Source organism: Lipotes vexillifer, unplaced genomic scaffold (genome assembly GCF_000442215.2).
Source record: "Lipotes vexillifer unplaced genomic scaffold, Lipotes_vexillifer_v1.1 scaffold717, whole genome shotgun sequence".
NCBI lineage: Eukaryota > Metazoa > Chordata > Mammalia > Artiodactyla > Lipotidae > Lipotes > Lipotes vexillifer.
In genome coordinates, this window is record NW_006798707.1 from 4,600,846 (window position 1) to 4,621,860 (window position 21,015).

Here is a 21,015-nt window from a genome sequence, read left to right on the forward strand (position 1 = left end):
CAAAGGGGAGGGAAAGAGGAGAGGACTGTGTTCGCCACACCTGTCACTACGCGTGTCACCCGAACCCAGGAATTCTGAGAGAGCCTTCTCCTCACCCCTCGGCTTCAGCCTCATTTTGGGGAAATGTCTACATGCCTGGCAATGATGTGAGAGGGGGAAGAATTCAGATTTCAAATCGGGATCCAAAAAGGATGCTGAAAGGCTATAATTCTGAGCCACAGAGATCCCAGAAAGGATGCTAGGCAGCTTACCAGATCTTGTCTCCCACTCTCCTATTTTATGACCTCTGGGGAAAAAAACCCTGCAAACAAAGATTTTTTTTCCCTCCACATCTGACTCACTTGACCAATTCATTTCTGACTCCCCAGCTGCAAGAATGGTTGAAAGTTTGGGATCCACATGTTCACTCGGTATTGCCTACACCCTTGGAGGGAAAGAGGACCATCTCCACCTGGACAGGTGGGTTCTCTATGCTTGCGCTGTGGTCCCTCTCTGCCAGACACTGAGTTCCAAAGAAGCAAAAAGACAAATCATTTTCCTCTAGGACTGACAGTATCAAGAAATGATGGAAAAGCACGTGACTGGGGAGGACAGACCTGATCCTGGCTTGGCCTCAAACACGGTGTGATCTTGGACAAGTCATTTCACTGCCACCCCCACCCCGAGCCTCAGTTTCCTCATCCTTCAAAGAAGGTAGGGTTTGATGCTGACAGAGGCTCCGTCTAGCTCTGATGTGCTGTAATTCTATTTGATTTCCTCCTGCATTCTATAACCCCCTCTTTGGATGGAGGGGAAAGCTTTTAAATAGCTTTGGAGTTTGAAACATTTTCTCCTGCACTAGATTTCTTCAGGCAGTGGAATGTGGATTCTGGGTCCAGTTTCCCATTTCTTTTCAAGCGGAATGATTGCTTTAGGTCAGCTGTTAACAAAATCGGGTCAAAGTCATCATTTCATCTGCGAGCTCTCTAATTCTCCAAGTGAACTGCCATGCTCCCCCCTTTCAATAAGGAAAAAAAAGAGGCCCTGGAGTGGTGAGCACTGAATCCACCCCGGAAAGATAATGGCAGTGTTTGCATAAGTAGCTTAGAAGTGAATTAACCTCCCCAAACATATGGATTGCTTCATCCACCTCGCCTGTTTTCTGGGCTTCATTCTCAAATGCTAACGACCAGCTCTTCCTGACACTGGAAATGAGCAACAGCTTTAGTTTTGCACAAGCTGGCTCAAAAGAAAGAATGCACAAAAAGAGCCCTTGAGATGTGCCTCCAGACGGACAAGGACTGGGGTAGTCTGTGGGGTCGTAACTACTCCTCAGGCCCAGGATTGGATGGGCCGGGGTCTTCAGTCTTGCCAAATGATGTCACCTGATCAAACGACCAAAAACCTCAGTAGACTCAGGTTAATTGCTTACACCTGCCATCACATCACTATTCAGAGTCTTGGCTTCCCCATTTGTCATTATGAGGCATTGGTTAGGAAGATCTTTGGGGAACCTGATTCCAGGACACTCTCCACTATCCATTTTTCTCCTGAAATGTGTGGTCCCCTGACCTTTGTCTCCTAGCATTGGCTTCCAGCTCTGATGTGTCCGTCACTTGTGTAGGTCTTGATGACAGCGACCTCTCACACACACACATACTCTTGCACACCCCACCTGAGCCAGAGCGAGCGTCTCTCCCAGTGCCCAGCACAGTGCCTGGATTATGATTAAATGCACCATACACAGCTGTTGAATAAAAGCAACCCAAATTGTCTAAGTGAAACAGGTGACTTGGGGAGTTTGTAAGTCCTCGAGCTTGTTAACACCAGAAGGTAGTCCCTGACTCATGGTGTTTGGACCATATAATAATAAGCAGCTCCTGCCCTGCCCCCCAGTCATAAATGCAATCTCACGGTAGCCACACCAGGTCCCCAAGTGTCCCGCCCAGGTCACTGCTCAAGTCACTCCCCCGCCTCGTAACTCCTCTCTCTCTTCTGAAATCCTACCCATCCTTCAAGGCCTCGCTCAACGCCACCTCCTCTGTGCAGTCCCAGCTGAGTCTCTGTGAGTCAGAACTGCTGTCTCTCTCCTCTGCCCCTCTCAGCAGACTTTGAACATGATACTACATTTTATTGGGGCCCGTACACCAGCCCTTACAATAATACCGTTGTCAGTGCCTATTTCTGTCCAGCTCTGCCCTGCCCACCCCTCGCCATGTGTCTCTGGGTCCCTCCTCTGGCTCCGACTGAGCCTTGTGCACAGTGATTATTTATAGAGGATGCCCAGCGAGGTGGCAAAGGCTCTGAAGCTCCCAGGGGCATCGCTTGCATTGAGCAGAGCTGCCAAAAGTCTTAGCGCCGGCTGGTGGGGAGAGTCAGTCAGGGCAAGTGGCTGGGCAGGCAGGGCCAGCATCCAGGCCCTGGGCAGAGGGACGGGCCCATCCTTACTTGGCGTAGGCTTTCTCCAGCAGGCTCGGCCAAAACTCTTGTTTGTCGCGAGGATTAACAAAGAAGTACTCATTGTTCAGGACAGGTAGGTGATCGTCAATCTCCACTTCCACCCACTGGCCACACTGCCAGAACTGGAGGAGAGAGAGAGGAATATATGCCTTAGTAGAGTTGGGGCAGGAGGGAGGTGCTGGCCCCCCGACCCAGGCCAAAACATAACCACTTTCGCCACTTAACCACCACAGTGCAACAAGGAAGTCTATCCAGACCAAAATCCCAGCCCAGGTTGGCGGACAGGGGACCGGACTGTCATCTCCACTGACAGGTGAGTCACAGATCAAGTTAATCAAGGAAAATAGAGCAGGGAGGAAGGAGTCTTGGGCTCCAGCTGGACTTTGTGGCTGACTCCTGCCTCACTTTGGCAAGTCCTCCGTGAGATTCAGGCGCACTGAAGACTCTCTGGGTACATCTTGTGTACAAAATGGCAGTAGGGGGAGCAGATGCTGAGTAGCAAAGGAGAATGGGAGATATAGAGTGTTGTGATGGGGAAGGAGAGCCTTTAGGGAGCTGAAGGCTTGAGAGAGGAGGCAGGATTCCAGCAGGTGGCGAGGCGCAGGGAAGGCATCCCAGATGCGGTGGCGACAGTGTGGGCGGAAGCCTAGGGGCCGAACAGGGAGGCTGCTCGGGAGGACTGAGCAGTTACAGCCTCACCCTGGCCCTCCTCTCCTCACGTCCAGCTGTCCCTGCCAGCAGAGCAGCAGCCATGAAGCGGGCTGGCACCGTTGCTGCTAAGCGTGCAAATGAACCAGATGCTCCTCTCCAAAACAGAGTGGTTTAATCTTCAGCATTCAACCCTTAATGGCTCACCCGGGGGCATTGCCAAATGAGGATAATTCATAACAAAGCCAGATTTTTGGAGTTGGTTTGCTGGTCTCTGGATCAGCAACAGGGCTTGTGGCTTCAGGCCTGAGTCTTGACAAGATTCAGGCAAGCCTCCGATAGTTGGGCTTGGAGTAAAGCTGGGTGGATGCAATCCATCATCTGCTCGGTGGTGACAGGGAGACTTGCCCACAGCTGGATGTCCCAGATGTTGGGCTTTTGCATACAGATGAGGATGCACTTTCGAAGCAGGGAGGGAGACCAAGACAGAGATGTCAGCTGAGACAAGACAAAGAAGATGTCCTCGCAGTCTTTAATGAACCAGTGCACTGGAGCTGGTGTTGCCCCAGCTGTGGATCTGCATCCCGACTGCAGTAAGATGCACAGGAGGGTGAGGCTGGGAGCCAACAGGGATGCTATTACAGTGACATCATGAAACCTGTCTGAAGCAACAAGGAAGCTAACTCTAGCTCCTTGAAGGAGGATACTAGAAGGACAGACCCATCTAGATTTGGGGTTTAATTGGATAGCAAATTGTAGTAGGTGGTATCCATCAGTGGAACCGTGCTCCAGTCCTGGTTTTGTTTTTTTGTCCTGAGCAATAGATATTGGATAAGACACTTAATTCTCTGTGATTCAGTTTCCTCATCTGTCAAATGGTGGTAAGAGTAAGAGCTACCTCCTACTGTGATGGGATCAGATGAGTGTGTGAAGGTGAGATCACAGGTTTGAAAGTAAGAGCTGTTTTTCGATAGGCTTTTCGTTCAGCACTTAGGTTAGTGCCTGGCACACAGTAGGCCATAAAGAGTGAGTGAGTCCTGACTTGAACGAGATCCTCTTGTTGGTTCGACCCTTACTCACATCTTCCCACACCAGTAATGCTGACCAGACTTGTTCTCCCTATACAAAGGGAACCTCAGATAAGATCACTGTTCCCAAAAAGGATGAAAATGGCCTGACTGGTGGTCAAGAATGAGGCCACCGATCTGTGTTTCCTGGTTCACTGCTCTGGGTGAGGAGGGCTGGCACCTGGATAATGTCTGCACCCTTCAAGAAGCTGGCTGGTGCCATTGGGCCAGTACCCAAGTGTCTGAGGGAAACCAGAAGTGTTTCGGGCAAAGCATCCAAGTTGCCCAGGCACGGGGCCCTTTCCAGAGAAGAGTGCCCAAGCTCAGAACGATGAGATGTACAGAGGTCAGCACTTGTAGCTATTTCTGGGGAATTGTGGGACTATCTTCACCACCCAGAAGGGCAAAGCATGTCCAGCCTGGGCCTCAGTTTGTCCTAACTACCTCTCACCCCATCAACACTTGCACCCCTGAGGTGAGCCCAGACACAGCTAAACACTGCACCCTCTGGCTAACTCCTCAGTGTGACCCTTGGACCAGCAACGTCAGCATCATCTGGGAGCTTGTTAGAAGACCTAGCATGCAAATAATTGGACTTCAGGAAGAGAGAACAGGATAAAGGAGGACACCCAGAAAAAATGGAGGGAAACAGCTGAGCAGAAAAAGGAGGCAGGTCTTCAGAATGAAAGTGCTCACTGAATTCCAGGCAAGATTAATCTTGCCTGGAATTCATGCATCTGGACATTTCTAGAGAAATTTCTGAACCAAGGAGAGAGATCGCCTCATATAAACTTGCAATTTGAGAGAATATGTTGCATACAAGGTCAAGAGAATAGATTAGCATTGGATTTTTCTTCTGCAACATTGGGGAAGGTACAAGACAATGGAGAAACGTTTACAGATTCTTGAGGAAAAGGAATGTAATCCAAAAATCCTAAACCCAACCAAAATATTGTTCTTAAGTAAGAGCAAATGAAAAATACTCATGTAATCTGAGGAAACTATTCAAGGAACTACTCCTAACAAATGTGGATGAAATTAGAACAAAAATCTTAAGAGGAAATGAAGGCTGAAAGAAACAATGGTGAGTAATGAGTTTTGAATATGCCTTGGACAAGAAATATACTGGTAACATAGTGAAAATGAAATTGATAGTGAAAGGATGAGCAAGATATAATAGGGAAATGTAAGTAACAGGAAGCTGGAGTAGCAATGTGAATATCGGATAAAGAGGAATTCAAGTTCAGAAGCATTAAATATAGCAAAGAGGGATATTGTGTAAGCTTTATTGCAACGACTGGAGAGCAAGAACATAAATATCTGGGCACCAAAGAATAGAGCAGGAAAAGTATAAAACCAGAACATGAGGAACCCTCCAAACTATAACTTTGGGGAAGAACTTTAACTCACTTCTTTTAGAATATGTCAAATCAAATAGACAAAAAATAAGCCAAGATAGAAGAGATAATTGCAGATTATACAATCTGCGAATCAGAGAGCTTGATTCCATATATTATGGATATATTATCATGGATAATATATACTCTTCTCATATGTCCATGAAGCATCTATAAAAACTGTTGTGGGGGCTTCCCTGGTGGCGCAGTGGTTGAGAGTCCGCCTGCCGATGCAGGGGACACAGGTTCGTGCCCCGGTCCGGGAAGATCCCACATGCTGTGGAGCGGCTGGGCCCGTGAGCCATGGCCGCTGAGCCTGCGCGTCCGGAGCCTGTGCTCCGCAACGGGAGGGGCCACAACAGTGAGAGGCCCATGTACCACAAAAAAAAAACCCCAAAACAAAAACAAAAACAAAAACAAAACAAAAAACTCTTGGGGACCTGGCCATGAATAAAACTTTAATAATTTCCCCAAATGTGAGAGTTTATGAATTATATTCTCTGATCATCATCTAGTAAGTCTAAAATTCTACAACCAAGAGATGATCCCCTATAAAACTTAATCAAAACTAAAAACATCATAAAAAAGCTAAAAACATATTAACTTAAAATTAATAAAAGACATTTGATATGAAAATCGATGGATACAGAAAAGATCTGAGAAGGAAAATTTTAGTCTTACATCTTTTATCATGAAGAAAAAAAGAAAGAATATTAAGTGTATAGTTTCAGAAAACAAAAAACCAATAAAATTGACCAAGAGAAAGTAAATGGGAATTAATCAAAATAAATTGAAATTAATTATATGGAAATCAAAACCCTAAAAGAAAAAGAATAGAAAGAACAGTGAAAATTGAAAGTTGAGTCATTCAAAAACTAATACAGTAGATTGGTTGGATTAAGAAGAGCTGGATTAATAAAAAAAGGAAAAATAAAAATATAGTTTAGGGATTAATAAAGTTGACTTAATCACAAATTAGAAGAAATAAAATAAATTTTCAGAGAATTATATAAGCAACTTTGGTGCAATAAATTTGGAACTACAGAAGAAACAGTTGGTTCTCTTGGCAAAATATAAATTTCAAGAATTAACTCTAGAAGAAATAAGAGGCCCAAGCAGATCAACAGCTACTGAACACATCAGAAGAGTTTAAGAAATCATATTTAAAAAGGAAATAGGTCCAGATGATTTAACTATTGCCTATTTTACTTTTAAAGAACAGATAATCAATGATTAACAGCCATTATACAAATTATTTCAGATCAAAGTAAATCTCAATAGGTTCATATTAAAAAGCAAGCATAACTCCATAGTAAAAACAACAAACAACGGGAAGCCAATTCTACATGTGATATAGATGTAAAAATTCTAATAAGGGGCTTCCCTGGCGGCGCAGTGGTTGGGAGTCCGCCTGCTGATGCAGGGGGCACGGGTTTGAGCCCTGGTCCGGGAGGATCCCACATGCCACGGAGTGGCTGGGCCCGTGAGCCACAACTACTGAGCCTGCGCGTCTGGAGCCTGTGCTCCGCAGCGGGAGAGGCCGCGACAGTGAGAGGCCCGCGCACCGCGATGAAGAGTGGCCCCCGCTTGCCACAAGTAGAGAAAGCCCGCGCACAGAAACGAAGACCCAACATGGCCAAAAATAAATAAATAAATTAATTAATTAAAAAAAAATTCTAATAAAATTTTTAGCAAATTTAATCTAACAGTGGATTAAAAGAATGACAAACCAGGAAAGTATGTCACTAAAACCAAGAGACAGCAGGATTTTGCTCTTGTCACTCTTACTCAAAATTGCAACCTTCTAATTAATGCAACAAGGCAAAAGAGCAAAATAAGCTCTATAAATATTAAAAGAAGAGACAAAATTATCTTTGTGGATAATATTAGATAACTAAAAAAAATCCAGACACTACTAAAGAAAAAAATTAGAACTAATAAAAGAATTTGGTAAGGTGGCTAGATACAACTTAATATAAAACAAGGAATAGCTTTCCTCTTTTTAGCAATGTCTAGTTAGAAAAATCATTCATATTAGCTACAAACTTGTAAAATATCTGAGAATACATTTACCAAGAAGGGTATAGCATGAATATCAAAACATAACCATAACATTTTACTGAAGGGCATAAAACTAGTTCCAAATAAATGGAAAGATATACTGTCTTTCTGGAAAGGAATAACTACAATGATAAAAGTTTGATTTTTCCAAATTAATACATAAATTTAATGCTGCTCTATTCTGCATCACAGTGGCTTTTCTTTTTTTTTTTTTTTTCCCGATACGCGGGCCTCTCACTGTTGTGGCCTCTCCCGTTGCGGAGCACAGGCTCCGGACGCGCAGGCTCAGCGGCCATGGCTCAGACGCGCAGGTCCCGTGGCCATGGCTCATGGGCCCAGCCGCTCCGCGGCATGTGGGATCCTCTCAGACTGGGGCACGAACCCGCGTCCCCTGCATCTGCAGGCGGACTCTCAACCACTGCGCCACCAGGAAAGCCCGGCTTTTCTTTTTAAATAGACACAATGATTTAAAAATTCTCATAGAAGAATAAATGTGCAAGAATCACCAAGATAAAATATTTTGGGGGCAAGCATAATGAATAATGAAGGAGAACCTATGCCACCAGATATTACAACTCATTCTAAAACTACTGTAACCAAAACAATAAGATATGGCACAGGAATAGACAGACAAAATCTCAGTGACATACAGGGCTCCTGATGAATGACTCTTCTCTTTGCTGATTGTTTCTGCCATTCTTTATATTTATATGAAAACATTTTAACTCTCACCCTCCCTATGTGTCGTCAGATCACGAGCCAACACAGAGTAACTAACACATAAGTGTCTTTTCCACATCTCGGGCTGCCAGACCAACAGAACTTTCATGACAGTCGCCTTCCTGTGCTCACAGAGAATCCCATTTAAGGAGCATCCCAGCAGCACACTTACCGGAAAATGGAAAATCCCTGCATATTGGTATGAAAAGCTTTGGTCCATTAGGATCTTCTGCAGATGCTGTGGGTTCTGTGTCAAGGAGCCCAGTGCTGCCAGGAACCAGCAATCTCCTGGGAGGGGACATAAGCCATGAGAGCTGACTGGACACAACTGGAAGCCCCATCCCATGTACTGCACAGAGTCAGCATACCTCCTTCTGAATAACGCATTTTTTTCTGTCTGAGAGAGGAGAACTGGAAGAAAGATTCACTGGGTTCAGTTCCAAGCAAAATAGAGAAGGTGATGGTAGTGGTTATGGAGATAGTGGTAGTGGTGAAAGGGGTGATGGGGGTAGAGGTGGTGATGGGAGTGATGGGGGTGGGGCTGGTGATGGGGTAGAGGTGGTGATGGGAGTGATGGTGGGGTTGGTGATGGGGTGGAGTAGTGATGGGGTGGTGGTGGTGATGGGAGTGATGGGGGTGGTGGTGGTGATGGGAGTGATGGGGGTGGGGGTGGTGATGGGGTGGAGTAGTGATGAGGTGGAGGTGGTGGGGATGGGAGTGATGGGGGTGGAGGTGGTGATGGGAGTGATGGGGGTGGGGTTGGTGATGGGGTGGAGGTGGTGATGGGGTGGAGTAGTGATGGGGTGGTGGTGGTGATGGGAGTGATGGGGGTGGGGGTGGTGATGGGGGGGAGTAGTGATGAGGTGGAGGTGGTGGGGATGGGAGTGATGGGGGTGGAGGTGGTGATGGGAGTGATGGGGGTGGGGTTGGTGATGGGGTGGAGGTGGTGATGGGGTGGAGTAGTGATGGGGTGGTGGTGGTGATGGGAGTGATGGGGGTGGGGGTGGTGATGGGGTAGAGGTGGTGATGGGGTGATGGTGGTGATGGGAGTGATGGGGGTAGAGGTGGTGATGGGAGTAATGGTTTTACGGAAATAGCACATACAAAGTATCTAGCATAGCCTTGCAGAAGTTCAATTAACGTTTGCTTCCCTGATGCTTCTCTCTACTCAGTGCTCAGATTAAACTCCGTATCTATTTGCTCCTTTTCTTTGATAATTGCTCTCCCCAAAGGGCTCTGCACACCCGCTACTGAGCCGACTTCCAGGCTGAGGGTCTGGGCGTGAATAGTCCGTCCACAGCAACACCGAGGGTGCCAGCCTTGCCTCCTCAGAAGATGGGGCAGCATTCAGTGGGTCTGGATGGGTACTGCTCTTGACCACCCCCCTACTCTGCGGCTGACTTTGGGCAGCCTGCGTCAATCCAGGGCTGGGAAGGAAGAGGTTGAGTTCTTACCTGCCTCCCCCTGTTGGATGTCGAAACTGCTCACACCTTCCAGGATGAAGTGAGGCTCTGATTTACCCTTCAATAAATCCTTAGAAAAGAGGGAGAAAAGCCATGAGCATCTTTCATTCCTTTATCTCCCAGTGTGCTACCCAAGACATCACTCTCTTTGTCTTTGAGGGGTAGAGGTTACTTCTTAAACAGGTGTTTAAAATATGAGCCAGGAAAGCTGCCCTCATTCTTCAGGTTTTATTGCTAACAGCAAGGCAGATGTCAAAAGGGTGTATATGTAACTGACCAAATAGGCAATAAATGCATAAGCAATCTGTGCCAAGAGATAAGGACTCAGGATCCTTACGTCAAATGATCAGCCATCCTGGTACCAACAGCACTGTTTCATTAGGAGTTTATAAACAACCAAAAAAGAATAGGATGCATTTATTAGAGGAAACTTTTACAAGCATAACCATGCTTTCCTTGTGAAATGTCATCTCTCAGAAGTCAGTGTAGATTCTGAGCTCCAGGTTCAAGTCCAGCCATGTGCTGTACAGGATAGAGGATGTGCATTATTCAGGTCTTTGCCCACTCCCTGGCTAACACACAGACTGATTCTGGAAGACCCCAAGCAGCCGCTAGGTTTTCCTGCTACCAGGAGCCCACAGGATTATTCTGAGCATCCTCTCTGTGCATCTCTTCCTGGATTTCCATTGTGTGGATTTGTATAATTTGGTAACTGTTCCTGTATCATTTCTTTTCACATTGACAAATAAGTCCCCAGAGAGCAGGGCCGCAAAGTAGATTCATCTACTCAACAGCCATGAACACGTGGAGTCCTGTATCTTGTGAGACCTGTCAGCCCTTCGTATACTGCTGGCCAGTTTCCTGGTAGAGCTTGCCAAGGGGCAAACAAAGGTGTGCGTGTCTGCAAACAAGTCAGCCAGCCCACCTCACCAGGCCTCCTCCCACCATCTTCTCTGCACATAACCAGCCCTCTCTGATGGCCAGGGCAGGGCGCTCAGGCTCAGGCCCTTGCGATGGAGGCATCCAGCTGACCCTATGCCCCACCCTTGGCTGCTCAGAACCTGGGGTCTCTCCCAACACCAGCAGGAAGGGCAGCTCTCCACAGGGCCCTGGAGGGAGCAACTCTCCCAGTGTCAAAGCAACTTGGGGCACTTCAGTGGCTTTAGCTGTCCCCTCACCTACTGGAAAAGGGAACTCAAGGTCTCAGTGGAGGCTAGCTGGAGATCCTCCACTCAGGAATTAAAGAAGAGGGTGGAGGCCATCAGGTTTTTGGACGGGGTAAAAAAGACAGTGTGGCTCAGCTTTCTAGACCCAGCACAGCTGCAGCTTCTTCGTCGTTTACCCCTGGTTTACCCGCATGATGGGCAGAGGAGGGGTAGGTGTGCTGAGAGCCTGGTGAACCGAGCCTGGTGTGGAATCCTGCCTGCACTGTTCCCTGGGTGACCTTGAGCAACTTTCTTTACTTTGCTGAACCTCAGTTTCTTCATATATAAAATGGGAGTCAAATGAGAAAGCCATTGGTGCCCTGGCTGCTGTTACCAAACCCTCACCGAGGACTAGATGCTTCATTCACAGTGGTCTCCCGACAGAGTTGCAAAGCAGGAGTCTGCATTTTACAAATGAGGAAGGATGTGAAATACTCAGTGTGGCATCAGACAAGGGACCTGTTCAATAAATACTGATTCCCTGTTTCTGTAATACTGCAAAATTAAAAAGACCACACTCATGGATAAACCCAGCATCTCAAATGCAATCATTATAAAACGAGAGAGAGCTGAATGGATACAAAAACAAGACCCATATATATGCTGTCTACAAGAGACCCACTTCAGACCTAGAGACACATACAGACTGAAAGTAAGGGGATGGAAAAAAGATACTCCATGCAAGTGGAAACCAAAAGAAAGCTGGAGTAGCAATTCTCATATCAGACAAAATAGACTTGAAAATAAAGACTATTAGAAGACACAAAGAAGGACAATACATAATGATCAAGGGATCGATCCAAGAAGATATAACAATTGTAAATATTTATGCACCCAACACATAGGAGCACCTCAATACATAAGGCAAAAACTAGCAGCCATAAAAGGGGAAATCGACAGTAACACATTCATAGTAGGGGACTTCAACACCCCACTTTCACCAATGGACAGATCATCCAAAATGAAAATAAATAAGGAAACACAAGCTTTAAATGATACATTAAACAGGATGGACTTAATTGATATTTATAGGACACTCCATCCAAAAACAACAGAATACACATTTTTCTCAAGTGCTCATGGAACATTCTCCAGGATAGATCATATCTTGGGTCACAAATCAAGCCTTGGTAAATTTAAGAAAATTGAAATTGTATCAAGTATCTTTTCCGACCACAACGCCATGAGACTAGATATCAATTATAGGAAAAGAGCTGTAAAAAATACAAACACATGGAGGCTAAACAATACACTACTTAATAACGAAGTGATCACTGAAGAAATCAAAGAGGAAATTAAAAAATACCTAGAAACAAATGACAATGGAGATACAACGACCCAAAACCTATGGGATGCAGCAAAAGCAGTTCTAAGAGGGAAGTTTATAGCAATACAAGCCCACCTTAAGAAGCAGGAAACATCTCGAATAAACAACCTAACCTTGCACCTCAAGCAATTAGAGAAAGAAGAACAAAAAAACCCCAGAGTTAGCAGAAGGAAAGAAATCATAAAAATCAGATCAGAAATAAATGAAAAAGAAATGAAGGAAACAATAGCAAAGATCAATAAAACTAAAAGCTGGTTCTTTGAGAAGATAAACAAAATTGATAAACCATTAGCCAGACTCATCAAGAAAATAAGGGAGAAGACTCAAATCAATAGAATCAGAAATGAAAAAGGAGAAGTAACAACTGACACTGCAGAAATACAAAAAATCATGAGGGATTACTACAAGCAACTCTATGCCAATAAAATGGACAATCTGGAAGAAATGGACAAATTCTTAGAAATGCACAAACTGCCAAGACTGAATCAGGAAGAAATAGAAAATATGAACAGACCAATCACAAACACTGAAATTGAAACTGTGATTAAAAATCTTCCAACAAACAAAAGCCCAGGACCAGATGGCTTCACAGGCGAATTCTATCAAACATTTAGAGAAGAGCTAACACCTATTCTTCTCAAACTCTTCCAAAATATAGCAGAGGGAGGAACACTCCCAAACTCATTCTACGAGGCCACCATCACCTTGATACCAAAACCAGACAAGGATGTCACAAAGAAAGAAAACTACAGGCCAATATCACTGATGAACATAGATGCAAAAATCCTCAACAAAATACTAGCAAACAGAATCCAACAGCACATTAAAAGGATCATACACCATGATCAAGTGGGGTTTATTCCAGGAATGCAAGGATTCTTCAATATACGCAAATCTATCAATGTGATTAACCATATTAACAAATTGAAGGAGAAAAACCATATGATCATCTCAATAGATGCAGAGAAAGCTTTTGACAAAATTCAACACCCATTTATGATAAAAACCCTGCAGAAAGTAGGTGTAGAGGGAACTTTCCTCAATATAATAAAGGCCGTATATGACAAGCCCACAGCCAGACAAGCCCACAGCCAACAACATCCTTAATGGTGAAACCTAAGACCAGGAACAAGACAAGGTTGCCCACTCTCACCACTCTTATTCAACATAGTTTTGGAAGTTTTAGCCACACCAATCAGAGAAGAAAAGGAAATAAAAGGAATCCAAATCGGAAAAGACGAAGTAAAGCTGTCACTGTTTGCAGATGACATGATACTATACATAGAGAATCCTAAAGATGCTACCAGAAAACTACTAGAGCTAATCAATGAATTTGGTAAGGTAGCAGGATACAAAATTAATGCACAGAAATCTCTGGCATTCCTATACACTAATGATGAAAAATCTGAAAGTGAAATCAAGAAAACACTCCCATTTACCACTGCAACAAAAAGAATAAAATATCTAGGAATAAACCTAACTAGGAGACAAAAGACCTGTATGCAGAAAATTATAAGACACTGATGAAAGAAATGAAAGATGCTACAAATAGATGGAGAGATATACCATGTTCTTGGATTGGAAGAATCAACATTGTGAAAATGACTCTACTACCCAAAGCAATCTATAGATTCAATGCAATCCCTATCAAACTACCACTGGCATTTTTCACAGAACTAGAACAAAAAATTTCACAATTTATATGGAAACACAAAAGACCCCGAATAGCCAAAGCAATCTTGAGAACGAAAAACGGAGCTGGAGGAATCAGGCTCCCTGACTTCAGAATATATTACAAAGCTACAGTAATCAAGACAGTATGGTACTGGCACAAAAACAGAAAGAGCAATGGAACAGGATAGAAAGCCCAGAGATAAACCCACGCACATATGGTCACCTTATCTTTGATAAACAGAGGCAGGAATGTACAGTGGAGAAAGGACAGCCTCTTCAATAAGTGGTGCTGGGAAAACTGGACAGCTACATGTAAAAGTATGAGATTAGACCACTCCCTAACACCAGACACAAAAATAAGCTCAAAATGGATTAAAGACCTAATTGTAAGGCCACACACTATCAAACTCTTAGAGGAAAACATAGGCAGAACACTCTATGACATAAATCACGGCAAGATCCTTTTTGACCCACCTCCTAGAGAAATGGAAATAAAAACAAAAATAAACAAATGGGACCTAATGAAACTTCAAAGCTTTTGCACAGCAAAGGAAACATAAACAAGACCAAAAGACAACGCTCAGAATGGGAGAAAATATTTGCAAATTCAGCAACTGACAAAGGATTAATTTCCAAAATTTACAAGTAGCTCATTCAGCTCAATAACAAAAAACCAAACAACCTAATCCAAAAATGGGCAGAAGATCTAAATAGACATTTCTCCAAAGAAGATATACAGACTGCCAACAAACACATGAAAGAATGCTCAACATCATTAATCATTAGAGAAATGCAAATCAAAACTACAATGAGATATCATCTCATACCAGTCAGAATGGCCATTATCAAAAAATCTAGAAACAATAAATGCTGGAGAGGGTGTGGAGAAAAGGGAACACTCTTGCACTGCTGGTGGGAATGTGAATTGGTACAGCCACTATGGAGAATGGTACGGAGGTTCCTTAAAAAACTACAAATAGAACTACCATATGACCCAGCAATCCCACTACTGGGCATATACCCTGAGAAAACCAAAATTCAAAAAGAGTCATGTACCAAAATGTTCATTGCAGCTCTATTTACCATAGCCCGGAGATGGAAACAACCTAAGTGCCCATCATCGGATGAATGGATAAAGAAGATGTGGCACATATATACAATGGAATATTACTCAGCCATAAAAAGAAACGAAATTGAGCTATTTGTGAGGAGGTGGATAGACCTAGAGTCTGTCATACAGAGTGAAGTAAGTCAGAAAGACAAATACCGTATACTAACACACATATATGGAATTTACGAAAAAAAATGTCATGAAGAACGTAGGGGTAAGACAGGAATAAAGACACAGACCTACTGGAGAACGGACCTGAGGATATGCGGAGGGGGAAGGGTGAGCTGTGACAAAGCGAGAGAGAGGCATGGACATACATACGCTACCAAACGTAAAATAGATAGCTAGTGGGAAGCAGCCGCATAGCACAGGGAGATCAGCTCGGTGCTTTGTGACCACCTAGAGGGGTGGGATAGGGAGGGTGGGAGGGGGGGAGACGCAAGAGGGAGGAGATATGGGGATATATGTATATGTGTAACTGATTCACTTTGTTATAAAGCAGAAACTAACACACCATTGTAAAGCAATTATACCCCAATAAAGATGTTAAAAAATAAAAAAAACGAGAGAGAATGAAAACGTGGATTACACAGTCAACTTTTAGATATTAGAAAGACAAAAAGAGCCTCACAAATATAGGCGGAAAGAAATGATAAACAGAACAACTGGTGAATTGCAAAGTAGAAACACAGCAAGATCAGTAAAGCAAATATTGAATACATTGTATTTGGGGAGAAGGTTTACTTAGACCCAACCTTTGGCTAATATGCTAGAGAAACCCAAATAAAATGAGAAATAGAAAGGAGGTTTTAGCAGTATAAAAACATGACATAAAATTCTATGCTAATCAGTTTAAGCATACTGACGATTTTCTGACAAGAATTAACATGGCCAAAATGATCCAAGTTGGTAAATAACCTGAAAATCAATAACCTTGAAACAGTATTTTTAAATGATCAAAGAATATCTCCCTATTATCTCTGTCAAGGCTTCTAAGTACTCAAAATTTTCTTGCTGAATTCTCTCAAACTTTCAGGAAATAATTCCTGTGTCGCTTACAGTTTGTGTTTAAAAAAAGAAAGAATCCTGCCACCGTTTTTTTTAAGAAGTCAGCCCAGCCTGGATGCCCAACCTGAGAGAGAGAAACACATACACACACACACCCATACATCACATCACAGACTGATTTCATTTAAGGAAATATACTGAAATAAATACCCGGCAAATGAATCAACAATAAATTATACAACTAACCCACTACCATTAAGTAGGGTTTGCCATAGAAATGCAGGATGCCAGGATGGTTTCCTATCAGGATATCTAACGGTATAAAATACCATTTACATGGGCCAAAGGAGAAACAATTGCTATCTTTCCAATAAATGCCTTGAAGGCATTTGATAAGTGCACAACTTTCTCTGATTTACCAAAATAACAAAATCGAAAATGAAAAAAACCAAAATTTTAGTTAGGAATAGAAAGATACTTTATGAAAATTAAAGGATAATTATTTCAAATCAAAAATCAATTGTGGGGCTTCCCTGGTGGCGCAGTGCTTGAGAGTCCGCCTGCCGATGCAGGGGACGCGGGTTCGTGCCCCGTTTCGGGAAGATCCCACATGCCGCGGAGCGGCTGGGCCCGTGAGCCATGGCCGCTGAGCCTGCGCGTCCGGAGCCTGTGCTCCGCAAATGGGAGAGGCCACAACAGTGAGAGGCCCGCATAACGCAAAAAAAAAGTGTCTATAAATATCTGCCATATTTTTAATATCTCATTGTAATTACAAATTCTTAATTTTCCTAATGAACACTAAATATTTAGAATGTTCTGGTGGCATTAAAAGTTTCATGTAAAAAAAAAAAAAAAAAAAAAAAAAAATCAATTGTGAACATCAAATCCTTGGGCAAACACTAGAATTGTGTGCATAAAAGTTAGGTACCAAACTAGCATTTTTTATCTCCTGTCCGAAGCTGCCTGTTCCTTCCTCACTCTGGGCTTTAGAGGGGTCCTGGGTGATCCAAAAAGAGCAAAGGTAGGAGGAGACAGAAATTATACCCAGAAGCATTTCAGTCTGCCGGGCCGACTTTCTGAGACCAGGCCCATAGAGAAAATAGAACAAGATGGTTGGAAGATAAAAATTCCCTGGCTCTGGGCAGGTCCCCTGTCACTAGGTGGGCTGGGCACACCAGGGCAGTGAGAGAACGTGGTAAGACTGGTGATGGGCAGTCTCTACCCCGAGTGTGATTCAGAATCACGCAGGAGCTTCGCAGACATGGAGACTGCTGGAGGCCGCCCCCCATGACCTGGATTTAGTAGGTCAGATGGAGGTAGAGCTCAGGATCCACACAGCTCCTCAGGTGATTCTGAGGCCCAGCCAGGGCAAGGAGCAGGTTCAGAGAGGTTGAGTGATTTATCCTAGGTCCCACAGGAATTAGGCTGTGCATCAGGCACTCTGCTCCCATAATTCCTTCCCCATGGACCACACTGGCAGGCAGGGTCTTCAGTGTTTTCTGACTCTGAGATGGATTGGCCCTTTGAGGTCTCTGCAACATCATTTGCACAGAAGGAAGCTGTGATAGTTCATTTTATGTGCCAATCTGACTGGCTCATGGGGTACCCAGATTTTTGGCTACACATTATTTCTAAGGAGTGTTAGCATTTGAATCAGTGGACTCAGTAAACAAAATTGCCCTCCCCAGTATGGATGGACATCATCCAATGTATTGAGGGCTTGAACAGAACAAAATGTAGAGGGAGAATTCACCCCTTCTCAGCCTGACTGCTGAGCTGGGACATTGGTCTTCTCCTGTCCTGGGACTGGGAATTACATCATCAGCCCCCCTGGTCCTCAGGCCTTCCCACTTGGACTAAACTACACCATCAGCTTTCCTGGGTCTCCAGCTTGCAGATAGCAGATCTTGGGATGCCTCAGCCTCCATAATTATGTGTGCCAGTTCCTCATAATAAATAAATCAATAGGATATGTCTATATAGTTCCCGTTGGTTATGTCCTATAGGAGATCTCGACCTCTCCTCTCTCCTCCTCCCTCTTCCCCTCTGCATCCACACCCATAACCCATACCTGAAGTGGTACCAAACAAGGCACTCCCCTGCAGTTGTCTCTGGAGGTGTCCCTTCTAACACGGCATCACTTCCTATGCTTTGGACAGTGATTCCTGAGTTCTTGTCAAAGGCTCCTCATGCCCTCCCCCAGATGGTGTGCTGCTCTTGGATGAGGAAACACCCGGTTTAGCGTGTTGGTCTTCAGACACAGGCCCTTTCAGCCGGTGGCCAGAATTCAGGCTGCGCCAGGTGGCAGCGTCACTCCCTTTTCTATTTTTGCTAGAGAACTTGGCTTTATTGGAATCAAAGTTCTTTGGCTCAGTGGCAATTGGCTGTTGGCATGCTCTCTTTCTGTCGCCTTCTGCTACCTGTTGCCTTCACAGCCTACATTCAGAGCTCCACTTTGTTAACCCCTTCCTTTCTGGAATAACTCATGCTGAAACCAAGGTGAATCATTTATAGTAAATGATCCTTTCGGGAACTCTGCTCTGGCTACTTGGAAGATGAACATCGGTGTCTGGGTAGGCAACACTTCATTCTGGGATGGCCACGGGCCAAAATCCACAGTGGGGCTGGGTGCTGAGTCCTGAACATGTTTTGGGCCCCCAGCCCATTCTTCAGTTGAGAAATGAACATGTTTTTCACTAAAGAATGGGGACAAAGATGAAATTTCAATTCCTCAGTCTGACACAGTGGCAGCTCTGCTGTGAAGATCTACGTCTACAATTCTGTGTCTTCCAATATGGTAGCCACAAGCCACATTGGTGACTTACATTTACATAAAATAAAATAAAATTAAATTAAATTAAATTAAATCAAATCTGCAATACCTCAGTCACACTAGCCCATTTCAATTGCTCAATACCAACATGTGACTAGTGGCTACTGTATTGGCAGAAAGGACATTTCCATCATTGCAGAAAGTTCTATTGGACAGTGCTGATCTACTGAATGAGGATAATAATATTATCTACCTCATTGGCCTGTTATGGTAATTAAATGAAATGTTGTATGTAAGTGCTTAGATTAATACCTAGCATAGGTACATGCTTGATAAATGGAATTTGTTATTATTCATGAAATAAAATTTTTAGAAGAAAGTGACTCTAAGTGCCAAATTCAGTTCGGGGAAATATCACGTAGAGTCTCCAGGTATAAGTGTAATTCTCAGCATTGTCTCTTGCTGAGGCTGGTGTTGCAGAAAACATTGAGGAGGATGAGGAGTTGGATCCTTTCAGTGCCATTTGCTCCAGGCACAGTCACAGGCATTTACAGAACCTGACTGCCTGCTGGTGTGGGGAGGGGAGGGTGTGGGGAGTGGGTTACCAATTCCTCAAACCCAGAAAAGCTGAAGGAAGCAATAGAAGGAGGTTCTACAGCAGCAAAATGGATTCGGGTTAATTGTTAGAGAGAGGGAAGACAAGAAGAAGGAAGAGGTAGGCAAAAGGAAAGAGAGAGAACATGAACTATGGGATGCGAAGCAACTTTTCTTTTTCGTGAGGCGTAGAGAGCTGAGCCTAGTTTCATGCCCCTGACTCTTGCACTGTTGTTGCACCTACCTAGCCTAGATGAGTACGCAAGGCAGAATGATACCCATGAGGGCTTAACAGTTGCCTAGAGTATGAAGCTTTCCCATTATCTAGAAAAGCCTAGAATGCAGATATGGCCTAAGGAGCCTTGGTGCCACCTCAGCCATTATATAACTGAAGTTTAGGGGATGCCAGTCAGACCTCTGGTTAGGCACTGAGCAAGCTTTAGTTTGGGAGGCAACCTTCTAATAGTGATAGGCAACAAAATGTGAGAAGAAAAGCACGATGCACACTCCCTGCCAGGCTACCCTGGCCTCCCCAAATGGTTTCCTCTGACCCACATTTCTCCTTAAAAGTGTTTGCTGAAATTGGCTGAAGACTGAAGCTGAGATGACTGGACAGTGAAAGCCCAAGAAATCCCAGAGGATGGTCCCTGTGGCTGCTACTCTATGCCATCCCTCCCAAATTAGTCATAGTAACAATAGCTAGTGTTTAGTAAGTGCTTACAATGTGCTAGACAATGTTCTAAGTATTGTCTTCATTTATTCCTTAAAATAATCTAGCTAGGTACTGGTACCATTTTTATCCTCATTCTTTTCACCTATAAAAATGGAAAGAAGGGCAGAAGATAGACAGGGATTGATTCTGTTACCCAGACAAAGTAGGAGATTCTATTGGTGCACAAGATATTATTAGCAGCAAACAGGAGCCTAAAATACATCACGAGCTTATGATGAAGTCTTACAGGAGGCGATACAGTTGTGGTGTTAGGAATATGTCTCAGAGCCAGACTCCAGGGTTCAAATCCCAGCTCTAACACTTTAGGCAGGGCACTTAATTCTCTGTTTCTGTTTCTCAACTGTAAAATGGGGCTAATAATAGTACCTCCTCATAGAGTTATTATGAAGATTCAGTGAGTCAAAGCACCTAAAGCCAGGCCTGCCATGTGGTCAGCACTATCTAAGTGTTGGCCATTACAGGTAGGACTGCTCCATGCTGGCTGGAGCTTCTCCTTCAAGGCCCTTTACAGTCGCAGCTGTGAGCTGTGGCAGTTGAGGACGTCACCATGTTTAAGGGGTGAGTACATCAGCTTTCTCCTCCACCATCTTACCTGGAAAACAGGTCAACTCAAGAATTCTCTATTATACATGTAGAGCTTGAAACCCATTTCAGGTGCCTGTGGACAGAATCATTCATTCATTCACTTATTCATTCACCCAAATCCTAACAGCATCCTGTGGGGCACACAATCCTATGTGAGGAATAGTACACTATGTGGAGTCAGAAATTTTAGTTTAAATCCTGGCTCTTTCC

At 44.0% G+C, this 21,015-nt stretch overlaps 1 protein-coding gene across 1 annotated transcript in view; it reads right to left on the bottom strand.

The window, feature by feature from the left end:
- Positions 1-21,015, bottom strand: part of CAPN13 (calpain 13) — an 83,722-nt gene that overhangs the window by 60,243 nt on the left and 2,464 nt on the right. The window contains exons 2-4 of the mRNA XM_007470896.1: positions 9,787-9,865; positions 8,505-8,620; positions 2,428-2,561 (exon numbers count right to left, since the gene is read on the bottom strand). Coding sequence (XP_007470958.1) covers positions 2,428-2,561; positions 8,505-8,620; positions 9,787-9,865 — 329 coding nt within the window. The remainder of the gene's footprint in view (positions 1-2,427; positions 2,562-8,504; positions 8,621-9,786; positions 9,866-21,015) is intronic.